We start from the raw sequence: 21,886 nt of genomic DNA, 5'->3' as shown, positions 1-21,886 counted from the left end.
GTAAACCTTATAATTTTAAGTAACAATTTTAACATTGACAAATAATAACAATATATACACCAAATAAAGTTTTTCAATGATAAATATGCACAATATTATACTAAAAAGTTCACTTCATAACAAGTTACATTAGTCACCTATTTACTAACTTTTCTAAAAAATATCCTGAGCAGTAATTCTAAAATTTATAGCTAATACAATAAGTAGTAATATAAATAATACAGAAAAAGGATGAGGTAAAGAATAAGGAGAAAAAAAAGAAGAATATAATATTTTAAAAGTTCCTCATTTTTTTTTAATTTTATCTTTTAATGACATGTTTCAACAAAATTACACATAAAGAGCAAGTAAATTACAATAGTTTTTCTTAGTTGACTTTCTTTTACAATCTTTTGGAGTTACTTTGGAAAAAATAAGATAACCGATACCAATTAATGAGTACAATGTGGAAACAAAACATATTTTTATTCTGGATAAACTTATAAACTAGCACATAACTAAGGCCAAGACGATGAAAACTACTAGCCTGATTAAATATAAGTGACATGGCCTGGAATGATAAGTAATAAATGCGATATACACTTAAGATTTTAATTCCTTGTCGAAGATAAAGATACCCAAACCTTCTCCAACACGACGAATATTAGTCAAATGATCACCAATTTCTTTGATGGCTTCAACTTGTTCTTGCAGGTATTCCGATTCCAGGAAGTCACATAGACTAGCATCATTATGGTTAGTTGCGACTTGATGAAGATTCAGTAAACTCTGTAATTAATAAATACGATTAATATTAAATATAAATACTTCACCGCGTAATGAAAGTCCACAAATTTCAGAACCTGCAATCCAAAGCTATGCTCTGAAGCGTAGCTTAATTAAAATAATAAAATTATAATTTTATACTTAAAATTTATACATAAAATTATAATTGCCATCACCCTTGTAATCTGAAACATTAACATTTATTCAAGCTGAGGGTAGTAATTCGTAGATATGGAAACTCAGAAAAGTAAAAAAGATATATTTGAAATCTGGTTCAACAGATGGTAACTGAAAATTGGGAAGTTAATAAAGTACTATAAAAATAAGTTAATAAAATATTAAATCTGTTTAAGTGTCAGGAGTAATGAACAAACACCATAATGTTTATTTTCCTATCTTTAATGCTATTTACACAGTTGTGTACAAATTCTTATTTGTTATATTAATTACACTTTTGCTTAATCATGCATATTCAAGCATTGCAACTGTTGATCATATTTTTTTAACAAGTGGAAACAAGCAAATTCATTTTGTTTATTACTAGTCTGAAGAAGCTTTGTCGTCTTTTGTGTAATTGGTTACTCCTTGCACTATTAGAAATTATCTTTTTGTGAAGATTTTTATTAGATTCCAGACAAAATCTACAAAACAGTTTAACGGGGCATTTTGTTTAAAAACAACTGAAATCTCACAGTTATTTACAAGTCAGAAGGTTTATTTAAATAATTATAAGTAATTCACTATATATCTGCACAAACAACTGCCCACAAGAAATATTCATTCTTTTAATTATTATTTCTAAAATTGATTTAAGCGAAAGGTTTCTAAATATCACTATCATTTCATCAACAAGAATTACATACATTTTTTAGAGGAATATTATTTGACATTGGTGAAATTTCAAGCTCTTTTTATTTTAATTTCCTTAGATACTGTAGCTTTTACTTTAAAACTTACCCATTTTTTTTAATACATCTTTAAAAAAACCAACAAAAATAATGTGTTGATGCTCCAATATGTTTATAATAACAACCTTCGAGCTAACCAAGCAATGTTTTTATATTTTTAATTTACTATTAATAAATTTTATTTATCAGTTGATTCTGCTCTTATAATAATTTAAAAGCCTTATCTTATAACTTCACTGCCAGTGATGTATATGTCAGGCATTAAATACTGGTTTTCCTCGACCACTAAGTACTTATGTTACATGGTATTACAGAAAGGAGGTCAGACAAATAAGTAAAATGAAATAAAAAATTATATATATATATATATTCAAAAACCTAACCACCAAAACACAATAACAGAAAACGTACATAAAACCAACATCAATAGTCGACTTTTGTGGGATCCTGGAACATCAGTCGGTACACAATTCTAAAATGACATTAACTAACAAAAAAGAAATAAAAACTTAAAAATTTAGAAAACATAACCACTCTTAACTACAAATTTTTATTTATTTTTTGTTATTAGTTAATGTAATTTTAGAATTGTGTACAGACTGATGTTGCGTGAAAGTAGACTTTTGGTATTAGTATTTTTTTTGTTTTCTGTTACTGTGTTTTGTGATTAATTTGTTATTTTTTAAATCTAATTACCACAGTGGTCAATATGTTGTTGAATTATTTGAATTTTCAAAAAAAAAAAATATACATACACACACACACAGAGAGAGTATATTTATACAAAAGGTGCAGTGTGCAAACAAATATTTGTTACTATTCACCTTTGAACCTCACTTTTTAAAACCAATTCTACAGATAAAATTCAAGGGTGGATAGTACAGAAAAATAAACACTTAAAAATCCAACAAAAATAATGACAAAGTTCACAATAGAACCTTAATCAATTTTATATATACACATTTCATAATATAAATATTTCAATTACTTCTTATCAGTTAATGATAACAAATAATTTTGAAGTACTCAATAACTCTAATTACTAGAACATATACAGTTGAAATTTTTTCAATAGCATGTCAATTACAATAATTTAAAGCCTACACATTATTGAAAAATAGATAAGTACAATTTTTCAATTTACCTGTACTGCAGAAAAACAAGAGTATATTAAAAAACACAACTACAATAGATTCTTTTAACTCTTGCACTACAAGCGCTTTTAATCTTTCACAAAATGATTTTCAAATATACAGATATGTAATGAAAAGACTTACAAATGTATGTTTTATAAACATAGGTGATATTTTTCATTTTTCAAACTTCTAAAAAGAAAAGATGTCAAGTCTCTTTATACATTATTAGAAAGTTAATTTTTTTAAAAGTATGAATAATAACAGTTAAGGACTTTTTTTTAATTCTATAAACTAGATATGAACATGTGAAAATGGATAATTAATACAGTCCCACATGTGCATGTGGGTCTGGATTTTGTCAGGTACAAAGAACCCTACCCTACAGAAGTTCAGTTTATAGTACAGTCAAAATTTAAGAGAAGGCTAGGTAGGGCAATAGGATGTATTTTAATAAATACATACACAAAAGTATATTTAAAAAAAATAAATTAATTACATTTAAAAATAGATAATATAGACAACAACACGGTTCTACTAAAACTTAAAAATGACAAGAACACCATATTAAAATAAATTACTGAAAACAAAACTGATGATAATGAGCCTTACTCATTATGTCTTATAGATTGTCTGTGCTTTTAAATCGTAAATATATTCAGAGAGTAGGCAATCACATCATAGACTGTAAACAGGAAATATAAGTCACTTCCTTGTTACCATTAAAACAAAACCTTTATCGATTTTTTAAATGGAATATTCCATTCAAATGATAAAATCCTTGATGAACAAGTTGAACAAATGATGGACTAATAAAAACAACTTATTTCATAAAGTTAAATTGACAGGTAAAAATTATTTTTAAAAATATTGTAAGAAAGATTCTATATGACTTTACCAGTTAAGTTAATAAGTTTTGCTTTAGATCGGTTGACTAGACAACTTCTTGGTTTTATTTTATAAGTTTCCACGGTCAATCAATCAGATTTAAGAAAGAAGATAATGATCTTCAGTAACCGTTTTAGCAAGGAGAATAAATTACTGTCAAATTAGATTTATTATTCTTTATCTTGTAAAGTTTAAAGGAATGTATAAAAAGACAGATGTCCACTTTGGGCTGTTGATAGGATAAGTAACACCTCATAATAACAACCTCAAACAGCTGAAAAAATTTAAACAACCCCAAGTTTCATAACCGATAAATTTTTATGCAGTAAAAACAGTTTAATAAATGTATGCTAGCTTGTAACTCAATTTAGTTATTTAACATTAAAATTCTACAACATTCCTTTGACTTACTGCACAATAACAATCATTAATACAAACATTTAATTTGCTCTGAAGATGCCAAAGCAACATTATAGCTATATGATGTAATTAAAATATACCTGATATATCACAAGAAAGTGTAACGGTATTAATAAAAAATGTATGAAAAAACAATCTATCCAAAGAAAAAGAATTGAAAAAGTGATTTAAGTAACATTTAAGTAATAAGCAAGATAAGACATAAGCATACTTATTTTGCATAAGCTATCCAACAATAAGATTCCCTGTTGTTAGGAAGAACAGCATTAACATTTTTATAAAATTTTCCGTTTAAAATATGAACTAGTACAAAATCTAGGGAAATGTACCAGCTTGGGAAAAGCCCTCATTTACTGACTGATGGCAACTAACTCAATATTTGTATACATTTCATAAAATGTATGAACAAATATTTATTATCAATTCTCATTTGTTGTTTATTTTATTCATCTCATCTCCTTTCTTCAATAAAAGAGGGGGCAGATTCTACAAGATTTTCTCCCGGCTGAGAATGTCAGAGCAACCTTTGTATCTGTTTGTATGGTTTGCCAGGGGATTAATTCATGCTTTCTGAGAGGTCACTCATGAGAAATTCCTGTTCACTACAAATAAGTGTGTTTGCTGGATAAAGCATGTTGTCCTAATTCTCTACCTCTAAAAATGGGCAAATATGGATACTTTTTTATCTTTAGAGAGGAGTTATAAAATGTGAATGATTTAATCACTCATATCTTCTCTTTTCATCTATTAGCTGACATATGAAGCAAGCGCTCACATATTTTGGATGAATTAATTATCCAGCAATTCTGACAGAAAAAAGTTATAATTGCACACTTTATGGCTGTTTTTAAACTATGATAATTTGAAAAATGGAACTATAATGACAAATGTGATACAAATTACAATGAGAAATATATGTATGAATTTTAAATATTAAAATAAGGATTATATTGAGGTAAAAAAAAAAAAACTATTAAAATAAAAATTAGTTACAACTTTTATTTACTAAGTGTACAAAGTCTCAAGTTACGTTAACTACAGCGCAGAGGGACAATAATTGAATTGCACCCGAAAGAGGTGAATAGAATTACTTAAAAAAAGAAAAAACTCATAGAAGCTGAAATAGTGAAATAAAAACAGACTTGCAGAAAAATAAAAATAGTCAACATTTGAAAACAATTTTTTACATATTTTGAAGACTGACAAGCCGAATTAGTACTCCTCAATCATGCCTATATTACTTTCAGCCAATTACAAGCACGCTGATAATTTAGTGTATTTAATTTATTTTTATAAATAATATTATAAGCTATTAAAATTCATAACAACAGAAGGTAAAGTAAACTGTAATGGCCTGACAACAAACCATGTATGCCTTCTATTCATCGAACAAGTTTCACTAGAAAAGGAATGTAACACAAGAATATAGGTTTCACATTCAAAATTTAACAGGTTGACTGCTATGAGACATCAAATGATGTCAGTGTAATGTAATATTGTAACTTAAGATGCAATATTATCGTTTATTATTTTTTTAAGTTTGAAATTAAAGAATGGTTTTTTGAAAAATACTAAATAAAAGCAAAGTAAACATAATTGAAAACTGTTGTAATAAAATGTGAATTAATTTTAATCGTTTACCGACAAAGTTTAGTTAGATTTTAATATAAAGTACTCTTAAAAATACTAAATTCAAATTTTACTTTAAAAATCTCAATTCAAAGTATAATTAAAATAAAAAAATGTGATTTTAATACAGAAGACTGTGACTTTTAGTAATTTATGTTAAAAAAAGTACAGCGATTAATAAGCATAGTATTCAAACAATTCTGGACTTGTAGGATTAAAAATAAATACAATCGGTTGCAAGTACGTAAAAGATATTATAATTCAATTAAAACACGTTACACATTCTGAGACATCGATTAATGTTTCATTATTAATGGTTGCCGAGACACAAATTGATGTTTCAACTTTATTTTTGAATATTTCCAAAAGTAAAATCGCAAAGTGAAATTCGTATCAAACATTAGCAATAGGGTAACAAACCTTTATTGAAATTGAAAAAAAAAAAATGGCAGCACCGGTGGATATTTTTAGCAAAATAATTATACCATCCTTGGAAATGTTGCATTTTTCAGTGTGGCAGTCAAACTGTTAACCTAGACAATATGCTAATTATGAATTCATAAGGGCATCGAAAAAACTTCCTATTACTAGGCTAAAAGATTAAAATTTCAGCTTCAATAAATAATATAGTCTGTTTTAACCGGTTCTTAATCTGTCATTTCCTGATTAATCTAGCAAAATGATAAAAAAAGCACAATTCAAAATATTAAGGAGATAGATATTTATTTGCAGTACGGCTGGCTTCACAAGTATATATTTGCAAACAAAATGTCATTTATATAATACATATAAATATAATTTCACATTATATAAATGCGTTCACACGCGATACACATTTACGTATTATACGATTACGCACGAGTAAAAAATAATATTCACCGATCGGCTCAAATTTAGTTTAGATAATTTAATATCGGCTACAATCTAGTCGGCCCTGTAGATGTATTAGGAAGGCCGTCTGTTCGGTTTTGACGGTAGTAATCAAATAACAACGGCTACACCGTGTACAACGAAATATACGCCCGTCCATTAGACAAACGAAGAAAATATCAATCTGTATTACCAAGATTACGTATATGAATCGTACTAAATTGAAAACGCTGAATATTTTGTCGGAATACAGCAACAAAAATCGAAACGACGCATATTTAAATTAAAAGCCTTAGAACCAAATACGTAAATCTAGTCGAGGCAGTTGTCTATTAGCAAGGTACCTTGGAATCGGTTTGTTTTCACGTATTACGCTATTTTTATCCGTTCTCGGCACGGTTGCAAGAACGGAGAGAACTTCATTCTTTAACGTATAACTTTCAACGTCGACTAATATCTGAATCTAAAAGTTTTAAAGTTCGATGGCGAGACTGAAAGGCAAACATTTTTACAGGTATTAAAATTTATTGTTTATCAACCGGTTTCGCAGAATTAGTACAGATTAGCAACGGTTACAAACTTACAATAAAAATAAAATGTCTTTATGGCTATCATATTACAGTACTATAATTTGTTTTTTCTCGTTACACGAATAAACAAACAGAACATATGCGTTATGCTGTTGCAACGCGTACGATTATCAACCAATTTATATACGATCAAAAAAATCAAACAAAAAAATAAAAACAACTGTTTTTTTATCCTAATGTAGAACAAGATAGAATAAGCGGCTTGAAGGTAAAAGAAAATTACTGAAACGGTTTTTTAATATTTTATATTCAGTTTTTTCTATATTTAAAAAAATATAGAATATAGTTTTTTTGTTTTAATTCATCATCGTCAGCAAAGTAGCGCAAAGAACGGAATAAGGTTGTAAACGTTATGTTAAGCTTCTCTTTTAGTGTGGATAGTTAGCTGTTATCAAAATTCCGCGAAATTGGTATCCGCCTCGCCCTGTTTTCAACGTGGTGATATAAATAGTTCTTTCTACATATAAAAATAAACAACGATAAAGAAATCCCTTCTCTTATTTATCTTACAACATTTGTCGTTAAGTGGCAACTAACACGTCAGCAAATTCATTTTCTGATCGCGCGTATAAATTTAATACTTAAGATATCAGGGCATCGTATGTTAGGTGACGTTTGCAAATTTCCATTTACGTTTAAGTGCCCGCACGCACATACATTTCGTAATGTTACAAAAATAGGTTCAAAAAACATTGGTGCCAGCGAAAACACAACGAAATATGAATCGACACAACATTGTGCAATATTAATGACGCATTTTTATGAAAACTAACGTTAATCGATAACGGAAATTACGCATACAAAAACAGTTTCAGAGTTGTAACGAATCAGAAAATTTACTCGTATTCTTCTTTTAACTCTATATTTATCGGAAAACACACAAAATAAAACCGAATAAAAATATCGACACTGTAAAAAGTGACACTGTAAAATAGTTAAAAATATTAGGTATATTTTTTTGTTACAATTCCGTATGACGATTAGAAAATGTTTAAATCGATCGATAACAGTTTAAAAGATACAGATCGGTCACAAATATTTTCGAGATAGAAAACCTATTAATCCGGTTTACTAAACGGTCGGCAAGAAAAATAAGTTATTTCGACACCGTAAGAAAGCAAGCGAGTTTAGCGAACGTTTAAAGAAGAATAGAGTTTAGCGAAGAATAAAGAAACGAACAAGAATTACCGGTAACGCTTAAAGAAAAGCGGAATTATAAGCGTTAAAAATCGAGGAATGTAACAAAAATTATTTTGCGAAACGCGTTACTTTTCTTCTGAAGTTGCAGGGCGGTAAAAATAATCGACTATACGACTACGACGCTAACAGACAGAAACTATATATTTTGTTAACCCGATACGGCGAGCGAATTTTTAACGCAAACCTTTACCCCTGGGCTTGAAACATTCTTCATCGACCAAAGACCGATAGGAAAAGGGTACAATAGTTATATAACAGGAGTTAGTGACGTAAATTTTGTGAACGGGTTTCAAAAACCTTAAAAATGCAAAAAGAAAGTAAACGCGTGATGCAGAATTAATAATCTTTCGACCTTGAATTAATTATTCCACGGGAGAAAATAATCCGCAGAACCTAAAACGAAAAACGGTAAGTATTACGCGTAACAATAAACTTTAAAATTTATTAAGCGCTTAAGCGAAAGAAATAAATCCCCTTAACGGCCTCTGTAGAATGACGATAATCGCAATAATTCATTTTTATACGCGTTAAGTTAATAAAGTTTAAATCGAATTATCGGTCGAATTACACGACTAACGATTAAAATTATACGATAGCTTAACCGTTACCCGAGATGTAAAACTTCACCGGTAGCGATTTTCCATCGCAGTATAATAGTAAAAAAACAAAGGTGTCGACGAAACAAATATTCTTAAAAATCTGGTATTACGAAAAATATTTCTAAGGCGTGATGACAAGGAACAGATCAAAAGTAAATAATGCGTTAAGGCGATATACTGTAACTTTAAGTGTAAGATTGTATTCTGAAAAGCGTTTGAGTTTTGGAAGCTACAAACAAGACGAGGAAATTATAAAGTAATCGATATCGATATTGGCACGCGTAAATTAGACTTGTTAAAAACACAGTCGATCGTAGTACGACCAAACTAGTCCTTTCTTCAGAAAATCTATCGGATAAACTCGTAATAATTTATGAAGGGTCTGCATTAATAATATTTCCATAATTATGTAATTTTTAATTTCATTTATAGTCGATCTTTAATAGTATAAAAAAAGATAAAATTCCAAAATCCAACGATGGACAACGACAAATAACTTCCTTCAGAATTACGTTTAGCAGAAATTTCAATTTCGTTTACGATTTCTTAACCTTCGACCGTTTGACCGTTTTGAGTAACGTTTCCGTTTCCTGACATACCATATACCTAATCGATCGTTCGACATGAATCAAGCGATAACGTAAAACGAAAGAAAACCGACATAATTTATTACACGATAAGAGCTAATTTCACACAAACCGGGTTTGTACATATCCAGATACGGGAGACCTTCCTCTATCGTTCAAGTATGTAGAAAATAAGGTCTTATTAAAAAAAAAAGTAGGTTATTACGGAAGTATACAATATTTAAACAAAAGAAATCCGTAAATAGACCTAAAACAAAGGACGAAGGATGCTGCTGATTTGGCTTACCAGGCCGTTAGATTGTGCGAATTGTCATTACATTGATAAGAAACACCCTGGCCATTGTTAACTCGCACACTCCATTTCTAAGAACTTATATTTTTTTAAGGGTATGTCAAAAAGTAAAACATTATTAGCATATATCGCACAGAAATAGATAATAAGGTTTCAAGAGAAGGCTTTTAACATTTAACGTAGTTTCACATCAAAACATTACTTTCCACACCGACACTAGGTTAACAGACGTCGATGACTTAACGACCCTTTTAAAAAGTCCATAAACCGAACAAACGGAACGCAACACACGAGGAGAAAGAAAAGGCATTAAGTAGTTTAACCGAACGAATACGCGAATCGAAATTATTACTCAAGTTGTAGACCGCAAAATAAATTTAACAGATAGTTTAGTATTTTTCAGTAAAATCTAGTAATTACAAACCGTATTAAACTTTAAGAGCTTATCTGAAACATTTATCGTACCAGAAAACAATGTACTCTGAGAATAAATAATCGTTTCCAACAACTTGGAGGCCATAACCTTGAAACGTGTTCGCAAAACACATATTGCGAGTCGCGTAAAAACAGTAATCAATATAGACTACTCGACTGCGTAAAAGTGAACAATTTGCAATTAAACGGGTTTTTAACTTCAGGATTATCAGAGCCTAACTTTAATTCAGTTACATCTATTTTTAATATTATATCTTTTAGCGCTTCATAATAGCATTATATTTTTTAAATTATAATGTTTTTAAATTGTTTTTTAATTATCCCCAAAAAGTATAAACATTTGTCTTTTCAAACTATTTGTTTAATCTCGCCTCGATGTCCTCGCTCAATTTAGGCGGTTTCAGACTAACGGTTTCCGGCTATTGATCATTATGAAGACCGATAACCGTGTCGGTTTTTACGTAATTACAAGCGGGGTTTTAAAGCTTCAAACTCCTCGTTTTAAGACAACAGTTTACATTAACGCGATTAGTATTAAGGGCGTCAAACTAAACTACAATTAAAAGGCTAATTAACATTTTTCGTCGTGAAAGGGCTTTCACCACATACAAGTACATATTTCGGTTATAACTTGCACGGTAATAGTAACGCAAACCGATGAATTTCATTCTCTGACAGTTCGACTGGATCAATATAGCGACCCTTAACTGCAGTAAGGAATTTCAGTTTTAATTTATAAGTAAGGTTTTATTTTACTTATCGTTCAGAAATTTATTTTATTACAAAAAAACCTCTTTCGAAAAGCGCTTTTCTGCATTTCAAAGGTTATCACGCGTTTGGCTTATATTAGCGTCCTTTTTATACAATATTTTGTTAGTTTTCTATATAAATAACAAATATTGCTTCTTATCCGTTCCAAAGCATTAAACAAAAAATAAATTTTACTCAGACTGTATATATAATTTTTAATTGAACAAATTTTTCTTCACAACAATATATAAATTAAAAAACAAACTTAAAGAAATCGTGGCTTTTAAACCTGGTAAAACACGTTTATCATAATCAGCACAGTTAAGTTATAAACGTAAAATCTGGCTTTTTTGTAGGCGAATGATAGCTAGCATTCATTAATTTTTTTTTTATAAAATGAAAACCTAATTCAAATTTCATTACGTACAAAAATGATAGATTATTACAACTGTAAAATACTGGGAGGGGAAAAATAGTATCGGTAATTAAAAGATGACATTTGTATTACGTCATAATACAATATTCTGTACGTAGTACATTGCATGCATATTGCGAACGATAAACGCATTTACCAAACTTATTTCGAATCTAATCTTATACGTAAGCATATTCCAAGAAGATATATATTATCGATGGGAAACAAAAGTATAATTCTAGCTATGGCTAGCTATTTTTAAACGGCAAGCAGATTCATTTAGAACGGTTTATATATATATATATATATATATATATATATATATATATATATATAATTCGCAGAGTACTTAAAGGTTATTCCGCGTCATCTATCGGGTAAGTAACGGAATTAACTGCGGCGGCACAAGAATACTGCGACACAATTTCTAACAAAAGACAACATGTATTAATTCTTTGCACGACTGAATTTCGATAGACAAACTAGTATCCTGTTTTACGCCAATTTCACGAAACGACCGATACTCATTTCATATTATTATATATGCTCTACGGATCCTTTTAATGTCTAAGATTTAAGTAAAAATGAACTCTACATAAAATTATATTTAAATACCCCCTCGTAATATAAAAAAATAACCAATTTCTTTCGATTTTCAAGTACATTGAAAGGTATGCATAATTTTCTAAGACTAAAGAAATTAATTTTTAACATTAGTAATTTGATTAATGTAAACTACATGAAACTTTTTCAATTATATAAAAACGTTTCTGTAAAAAAAAAACCACATGACATGTTACGGTTACAAACAGCCAATATAATAGATTTATATTATTAAATATCTCACACACACACACACACACTTAACAGAGACAACTGTTTTGAAATCTGTTAAAAATAAATGCACAACTTACTAGTATAATGTACATATTATAAGTTATACCGCCAATGGAAATCGAAATAGATAATTTATTATTTCATCAATTAAACTAATATTTATGCTAAGGTTATTATTTGTTATTTTTTTATCGATACGGATTTGTAGATGGCCTAAATTAAATAGTTTTAATATATTTAATTTAGGCCATCTACAAATCCGTATCGATAAAAAACATCATAAAAACATTTTGTTATCAAAGAAGCAGCCTCAAATAAGAAATTTACAAAATCGCATGAAATTTCTTAAAACTTAATAACGAACTAACTGTAATCAAATTTTAATTAAAAAATTACATACGTACGAAATACGCAGATACAAGTTATAAATGTATTTAATTAGCAAAAACATTAAAGGAAACTTTAATTGTAATTATTACAAATCTAGTACACAGTTTTACGTCTATTAAAAGGGACTCCATTTAATCAAATTTAAATTAAACTATTACAAACACGCAAAATAATACGCATCGGAAATGATAATAAATAAATAAAAACTCTATCTGCGTTGTATAATAATAAATTCACAAAATTATATCGATATTTAAAAACCAGGTTCTTCTGCTTTAACGCTGTCGAGTTATCTCTACGTGCCGAGCAACATGTGTTATCAAACGATTTAAAGTTTTAAGAATCGAATTAACTAGAAATTAATAACACCATGTTCATTATTTTCTCAGAATTACAGTCCACAAATTACGAGATATTAATTCACAACACAAATCCATCGGCCGGCAAGCCACTACAAGGCTCCGTGTCACGGATCATGAACACAACGAATTCATGTCTTGCATATGTAATTAATTATGCAGAAAAAAACGTTTAAAAGAGGAATACGTATTATATATAAAAAGTCTGAATAATAAATTACAACTTATTCTGAAATGTCATAACACACTGATTGATCTGTTAACATAAATTTCTAATCGTACATATTACTGCAAAAATAGATCCTGAGCGCAAAGGGAAGAAATACTGGACTTTTTAAAGGCTTTTATAATACATTTTTTTTAGCAGCAATCTTAAATAAATTTAATTTTATTAAGTTATTTAGCGAAGGGTATTATTCATGACAAACCTATCGCATCTGTTAAGACTTCGTTTGGTAGGCCGTAAAGCATAATAATGCAGAAAAATCAAAGGAAATATACGACTCGGCGAGGTACAGTTAAACAATTCAATAAACTTCTTCTTTTTTATTTATTAGTCTACTTTCAATTACTAAAGGCCTACGCTTGATTACAGCTACCCTACTGTTTTTTCTACCAAAAAAAAAAAAAATGAATTTTAACAGATTACAAGAGGTAAAAAATTTCGGTCTTGTCTCATACTTATATCACGTCAGGTTAGTTATCAAGTTATCCTTCCTATACGATCTAAACACATAAAATTGATCTCTTGATCGCATACATTAACGATTATATTAAGCGATCACAAACTACTGAAATACTACACAAAAATGCGTATTACGTGAACAAATATTACATAATGTTAAAAAATAATTTTAGACGTTGGATACACTTAAAATAATAAATATCTTTAAATCTTTAATAAAGATGTTGCGGAGTTCGTAAAAAATTTAATCCGGACGGCCCCGACCGAGTTCTTAGAAAGGTTACACAAATATGTAACCTGTTTAATAACTCGCCAAAGAAACTAAACGCCAACGCATCGCGCATTTCAATGGCTTCCTATAACGCACTCTATAACTTGCACGATTATAAACGATCGACTAGCATTAAGTTCGAGTGTTAATGTTTATTAGAATCAAATCTATTAAACTACTACATATTTTAACCGACAAAGGAGAGTAGTAACAATAAATAGATGACCTTGAGGCGATACAATTTTCAAATTTAATATAACACAACCCGATAAACGATAAATAAATAATTTAATTACGATTGGCTTATCGGTGATGAAATATATCACGTCACTACCAACGAGAAATATGTCGATCAAATTTCAACATGATTATCTATTAATTGTAAACTGAAAAGGTCCTGAATTCCCTAAGGCTCCCAATTTCACCAAAAACGGGTTTGCTTCGTTTTGAAAAATATACGTTAACTAAGAGGTAAATTCAATCGACTAACATTAAAATTAGCATAGGTAATTCAACAAGCAAACTATTTTTTCAGCACCAACGAACATTGAAATGTACAAACAAATGAGGCTGCTAGGCGATATTTTTGGTAAATAAAAATTATTTACATTATTTTAATGTAATAGAAAAATCTTGGTTTCTGGAGTAGAGAGCTATTCGTTAAGTAACTCAAGATTCATTATTAAAAAAAAAAAAAACCAATCGATAAAAAAACAATTTATCATATACAACTTTCAGCAGTTATTTTTCGACAAAATGCCGTTTAAATTGAGATGTCATGTCTGTAAACAAGTTTTTGAATACCTTTGTCATAAAACTCTGCCGAATTAAGCTGGCAACGCAGTTTTTGAACTCCCCGTCATTTTCACAACGCTGCATCGCTAACCGTTCCTTCATTTTCGGGAAAAGGTAATAATCACCGGGAGTCGAATTAGGTCTGTATGATGTAGGACGGTTAAACAACTACCATTTTAAACTGTCGACTTGGCGTCGAGTGCGCGCTGCAGTATGCGCACGAGCGTTGTGATGAAAAAAAACCCGATGCCTTTACTCGGCATGCCGCGTCGTTTGTTTTGTAAAGCCCTTCTCAATTTCTTCAACGTCTCGCAGTAAGTTTCAACCTTATTTCAAATCAGGGCTATTTGGAGATAACTTCCGGTCCTCGGTATTGCGAGTAATTGAAAAACGGTGTTACTATCTGGCTTAATTCACAGGCGGCAGAGTTTTATGACGAATCTATTCAAAAACTTCTTTATAAATATGACAAGTGCCTTAATTTGGACGGCAAACGTTGCTATAAGATGTAAATAATAAATTGTTCTTTTATCAATCGGTGTTTTTTTTTAATAAAGAATCAGAAGTTACTTTCCGAATAGCCCTCGTACAACAGAAAAGACCCAGAATATTAATCTGCTGCACAGTTTATTAAAAGTAATGGGGAGAAAGATGCCTGAACGGATATAAACGTCTACAGATGACAATTTTCTGTTTCTAGGCATTTCTCACAACATTCATGTGAAATATAAAAATATTTGAAAGCACATTCCAAATATTTGATTACTGAAACATTTCTCCAGCACATAATGGTTTTACAATTTGTTTTTTGACGGTGAATTTTATCACAATTACAACAAAATTATAGATATTTTCTAAAACTTATTTAAATATTTGGTACCTTCTTTTATTTCAATGATTCTACTTTTATATTTAAATTAACAAGAGAAAAGGGTACTTGTTCAGAGATTAAAGAAAGATTATCTTGTGTTCTAACAAATTGTTTCTCTTCCAAAAATATCACCTTGACTATTATATATGTTCTGTTTTAGCCAACTTTCACTTTAATAATAATAACTAAGAAGTAAGTATATGTAATTTATATATTCTTTAATTTTAATAAGTAAATAAAAAAAAAATAAAACTAAATAACAAGTAACAGAATACTTACCACAAAGCAAATTAAAAATTATGAAAAGGGGAATAATAAGATTAATTAAACATTTTTTATTATGCTCATCCATTAAATCTAATGTTACATAAGCACCATGCACATTTATTTATTTTACTTAATTATTTGTCCAACCAGCCAAAAGTTTCTCAATGTAACCGGTTTAAATTAGCTCATTAATTTCACAAAAATCTTATTGGCTTTTCAAGAGTTCTCAATGAATGTATAAACAATCTTAGTAAACTCATCTAAACAAAATTACCTGTAAAACAACTAATTCCTTTTTCTGAATTTATAATTACACTAAAAAAAAAACTACTTTTTTTTTAATAATTTTTTGACTAGCAATTTCTAATAATCAAAAGTAAATTTTGACTAATTTGTACTAAAATATTTTAAAAAGAAAATCCTTCACACGCTTTGAAATAATCTTCATTACTAATGAATTGCAAAAACTTAAGTAATAGAAATATCCCCTAACTGTAAAAATAAATTATGAAGTAACTGTTAAAAAGTGATGAAGCAAAATAGGAATTTCTGACTAAAAACTTACACTGATTACAAATAAAATACTAAAGATTTCTTTTTTCTTATGAATGATTGTTATGGAGTCCTTATATTTTTAAAAAGATAGTTTTAAGTAAACAAAATAAAATATAATATTTATAAGTATATTAAGATTTATTTGTGTAGGTTAAAAAATCGAGCACAGATATTTATAAAGATATAGAATATTTAACAAACAATTAAGCTGCAAAGGCGGTGTAAAAAAATAATTAGTGATAAAGAGCTTGAAATGAATCAAGTGAATAATTTTTTTTATAGATGTATTATATACTCTGTAAAATAAAAATAAATAACTTTTTCTTCAGTGTTTTTTATGAAAAAGCTAAAATGTAATCACGAGTCACAGAACATAAATTATATACACTGTTCTACTTATCTAGAGAAGTCACTACTTTTCAAAATTCCTTTGTTAACAGAATCATTGTTAAAGACAAGCTAGTAACTTTGATGTGGCCTTTTTTTTTTTGTTTTCTTACATCACTCAAGGAAAAAATGTAACTGATACAAAGTCTTTTATGATTGCTTTTAAACTATCTGTCAGAACAAATAATCTGTCAGTAATAAAATGTTTAAAAATTATTCTTTCACCCATAAATCACTGTTCCCTTTACTTCTAATTACAGTTTTTTTTCAACTACGAGTATATAAGATCTGGCATAGTACTTCAAAAATAAATAATTTTATAATTTACATCTTAAAATGTAAACAGTGACTGTAATTACACATACAGTAATAGTCTGTTAGACAAGTAATGTTGTGAATAAAAATGACATACTACCTGAGCAAGTGCCAATTACTGTCTTGCTGATAATAAATATCTAATAAAAAATATTGTTAAAATATACATATCCTTCTATTCTTATGCTCCTCCTTATTTTTGGCGACTTCTCTGCTGATATTTCACAAGATATAGCTAAATAAAAGATCTGTTCTAAGGAGGAGATGAAGAACTTCAGGGTTACTAAGTGCTTCATATTTGATGAGGGGGGCAGCTCTATCAATAGACCTAGAGAGCGATTCTAGTTTCCTGTCCAGTGGCTGCAATGTAAAATCCGGGGCTGAGGTGCCTACTTGGTAAAATCATACCAACTAATTCCTTAGAATATATATCCTATTTTACACTCTAGGCTATATATTAAGTATTAATAAAGATTAAAACTATAAAACATTTAACCTGAAAACAGAAATTAATTTTGCTTTTAACATAAAGTTACTTGAATAAATACTGACAAACAGAAGATAAAACATTACAAATTAAGTGAAAGTATAATTATTTACGGCTTTTTTGTAATGTAATATAGTCAAAGTTAACAACAGAAAGAGTATGTAAATTTTAAACATAATTAAAACATGCAAAAGCATAATTTTCCTTTAAATCTAAGACAAGAGCAAATAAGAGATAAGATAGTAAACCTACTACAACAACAACATTAATTACAAAATAATCACAACAAAGTTGCTATAAAAAAAAACATATGGCAATTCAATTTATCATGGAATCCGAACTAAGTAGCCATTTTGTGTTTTTTAAGTATGAATGATAAACCAGGAAAATTAACAACATAACTTCAGACAAGCAATCCCTATGATATGATATAAAACAATGACATGTATGTAAACCCACCCAGCTCCCCTCCGCAACATACACACACTTCAATTGTTAGATTCCTATGCATACAGATAAACTGGTATAATAAAAGAATATGAACATTACCAGCCGCTGTTTTTTTTTTAAATACTCCATTAAAAGTAGTACATTAAAATACAATTGAGATAAATAATGTGTTACAAACCATTAGCTTAAATAGTAAGATAACAATAAACTACTGTATTATCTAATATTTATGTCTATTTAATCTGTCAGTATAAGCCATTCAACATCTATCATAAAAAAAGTACATTAACTTGTACCGATTAATTAACACTCAATAAAAATAAATTATTTAAAGATAATCCATTACTAATCACTAAAGCAAAAAGCTTACTAATCTGTTAACACCCATTTAACACATTGCTTATGAATAAATAATATAATTTCATTATACAAATAATTTAAAATTCAGACAAACAAACCCACAGACATAGATAAAAATTATTTTTTATAAAGACATGAAGTCTTTTTAAAAGTAATCATTATTTAAGGTTTAGTTTAATATGTTAAACCAATATGAATATACTAATAAAAAAGAGACTATAATAAATATAAAATATATTCATTTAAAAACTTTTTTTATTTATAATTATTTAAGTTTAATTTTTTTAGCAATCAGATAATTTTGATTTAATCTAATTAAAAATAAAAGTTTGACTGCTCATTCTTACCTATAGTGAGAAATAATTTGATATTTTTATTTTATTTTACACGTACAGAGATTCTTTATGTTGATATATTTGTTCAACCATTAAAGCCATTAGTAATGATGAGTTAAAACATACACACACAACAAACATTATCATATTATTATTTTGGCATTTTAGAAAATTATATTAGTATGTCATATATTTTTTAATTAACACATAATCCAATGAGGCTGTTTTTTTTATTTTTATTTTTTAAATGAGGCTATATTAAAATTTATTTCATTATAATTTTACTAATTATCAATTTATTAATGTCCATAATGATTGATTATAATCATGTCACCAGATACAGACATTTGACTAATGTTTCAATGAAAAATTGGTGAAAACTGATCAAAATTTGATTTGGAAGAACAGAAAAAAAAGTTAAATTACAGTTTACTAGTTAAAATAAATTATTAATATAATGATGTCTAATATTTATCCAATAATAAAATCTCATATCCCACCTGGTTAACATCTTTTTCAAGTACTAAAGCGGCAGCAAATGCTTCTTCAGCAGTTCCCCATTCTTGACGATGAGGAGGTTTAATCTCATACAATTCAATACGGCCACCTCGTTTATTCAAGTAAGCCATTAATTTTATAGCATGTTCACGTTCCTCATCGGACTGTTTCTTGAAATACTCTTTGAGCCCTTTTAATGCAATATCATCTCGGTCAAAGTGATATGCCTAAAAAATAATACATACACATCACATCAGTAAGAAGCCGTATTTGGAATTCAAAATTAATTTAATACAATAGAATGAATGCAATTCTTTAAAATAACTTTTATTCATAATAGGTCTAAATGATTAAAATGAACTAAAATTATTAATATAACTTTGTAAAGATCAAATTATCAAAAAGCTTCATCAAATATAAAAAATGGGTAATTTGGAGTACACAAGTCAAAGCTAACATTTTAACTTAAGAGTCTTAAAATTCAAGGTACATATGCGGGTTACCATAATCTATAAACTCTTCCACTTTGTAAAACTTTCTTCATGATTAATTTAGAAAAATTAATGCATTCTAAACATAATACCTACAAGCATTTAACACAAAAAATTACAATTCACACTTTTAACCTTTTCAACACTTAAATGCTTAAGTTCATTTTCAAAAAATAATTTTAAATTAGCTGGGTCAATAAACTATTATAAACGTTTTGTATTTTTCTCAATTTTTTTATTTTAACTGTATTTAAAATTATCAACTTATAACCAGTATTGTAGTTTTTTTAGCGAACCAAACACAAAAAAAAATCAAAAATCAAAGTATGTATTTAACAACCTCGTAATTAACAATCATTTAAAAAAAATTATTTATTACTATTATAACTTCACTAATACAAATTCAGCAACTGACATCTATCTTTGAATATAATAAAATTTATTAAGGTTATAAAAACACACTGTAAATGTAACAACATTCTTGTAACAGTTTACATTTTTTAACTCTTGACAGAAATTTTAAGTGTTAAAAAATTATGTATTAAAATCACAAAAATATTTTTACAGTTGAAAACTAATATTTACTCATATACATGAATTTTCAGATTAACCAAGCAGCGAGATAATTTGAAAGAATCAAAGATATTTAATGCAGCTTCATTTTGTTAGACCTGTTGAAGGGCTGCATCCTTTGTTCTGCAACTAATTTATTGCAACTTATGTTCACCAGACAACGTAAACCTACCAACAAATGATAACTAGGAATGAGTGTTACTTCAGAGGTGAAAAATTCAATTTTATTCTATTTTAAGGAATAATTTTTTTTATCTTGCTCCAAATCATAATTGATTTTGAGTAAATCTGGTACTGAACATGAAACTGATTTCCTAAATTTTACATATAAAATTGTTAACATGCAGATTGAGCTTCTAAGTTTTTTTTTATTCAAAGGTTTATATGAAAATATAGTTTAAGTAGGTGAAAAACTTAACTAAAATTACTTTTCACAATTTTTGAATTACGCTATGGTATATCTTGAACTTAGCTGTGAAGAAACTGATCAGTTAATTTAGCAGCTGGTGGCCCTAACATGTTAATGCATTCACAAATCCTATTTTGTAATTTCAACTACATTGATTCCTAACTATCATACCCACAAGTCACCTACGAATTAATATGAAAAGTAAATAGTAAACTGGAAAAATTGCATCATACTAATAGAATAGTTGTGTAAAACAAAAGGTTATGTTGCTTCCTATTTATGTAGAGCAAACAAGTTATTTGTCTTACCTCTAAGCTCAAAATATTTAGTAAGAAACACATTTTTTACAGCCATTTTATTTCTTTTATGGTTAAGTAAAATTTTAATCAAACATTAAAGGATTTTTGAGGTTAACTCATTAATCCACTGAAGCAAGTCTATTATTAATCAAATTAATTATTGGTCTGAATAAACTGGATTATTTTTAAAATAAAAACTCACTTTTTTGCACAGGGAAGTTCAGAATTGAAATGTATCACTCCAGAGACGAATACATGTTTCCCATGGGAATAAAAGGAAAACCCAAGTTTTTAAATTAAAATTTGCAGTTATACAAGATAAAAAACAAAACAGAAACATACCATAGAAATGTAGACGTAACTTGCGTAAAATTCCATATTGATTTGCTTGTTGATGCCATTTTCACAATCGAGATGGAAATTTTGACGAATCTGACTTAATGCCATTTTTAAAGAATAATTGTAGACCTCACTGGGCGCTGACAATTATTTTATTAAGTTAAGAATTGTAGCTTACACTGAAGCTGACAATTTAAAATTTACGTTTAATTACTAACAACACAACATGAACTGTTACATCTTTACTACGCACAAGATATATATAGCCAACTTCTCCTTCTACAAATCGAAAATTGCGTCACTGGTAACGAACCAACAGTTTAGCAAACTACCAAAAAAAGATAAGACCGTTCAAATTAAAGCACGATAAATCAATTTGTAAAAATCGAAATTTACTACCAGTAAATAATAACAAAACCCTTATTAATTTTC

At 28.4% G+C, this 21,886-nt stretch overlaps 1 protein-coding gene across 1 annotated transcript; it reads right to left on the bottom strand.

Annotated features, from left to right (window-relative positions):
• Positions 1-267: 267 nt before the first annotated feature.
• Positions 268-21,700, bottom strand: LOC142320426 (soma ferritin-like). Its single transcript, XM_075358171.1, has 3 exons — positions 21,458-21,700; positions 19,346-19,570; positions 268-768 (listed from the first exon to the last, which is right to left on the bottom strand). Exons 1-3 carry the CDS (start codon positions 21,560-21,562, stop codon positions 583-585), a joined length of 516 nt encoding a protein of 171 aa, XP_075214286.1. The 5' UTR covers positions 21,563-21,700; the 3' UTR covers positions 268-582.
• Between the last annotated feature and the right edge of the window lie 186 nt (positions 21,701-21,886).

The sequence above is a fragment of the Lycorma delicatula genome, chromosome 2, assembly GCF_047948215.1.
Source record: "Lycorma delicatula isolate Av1 chromosome 2, ASM4794821v1, whole genome shotgun sequence".
NCBI lineage: Eukaryota > Metazoa > Arthropoda > Insecta > Hemiptera > Fulgoridae > Lycorma > Lycorma delicatula.
The sequence above is the reverse complement of the archived record's forward strand: the minus strand, read 5'-3'. Positions and strand labels throughout refer to the sequence as shown.

Coding starts and splice junctions, on each gene's coding strand:
- LOC142320426 (XM_075358171.1), bottom strand. CDS start 21,562: ATGGCATTAAGTCAGATTCGTCAAAATTTCCATCTCGATTGTGAAAAT. Junction 19,571..21,457: donor GTTACGTCTACATTTCTATG/GTATGTTTCTGT, acceptor ATTATTTTTTAG/GCATATCACTTTGACCGAGA. Junction 769..19,345: donor TTGAAAAAGATGTTAACCAG/GTGGGATATGAG, acceptor TATTAATTACAG/AGTTTACTGAATCTTCATCA.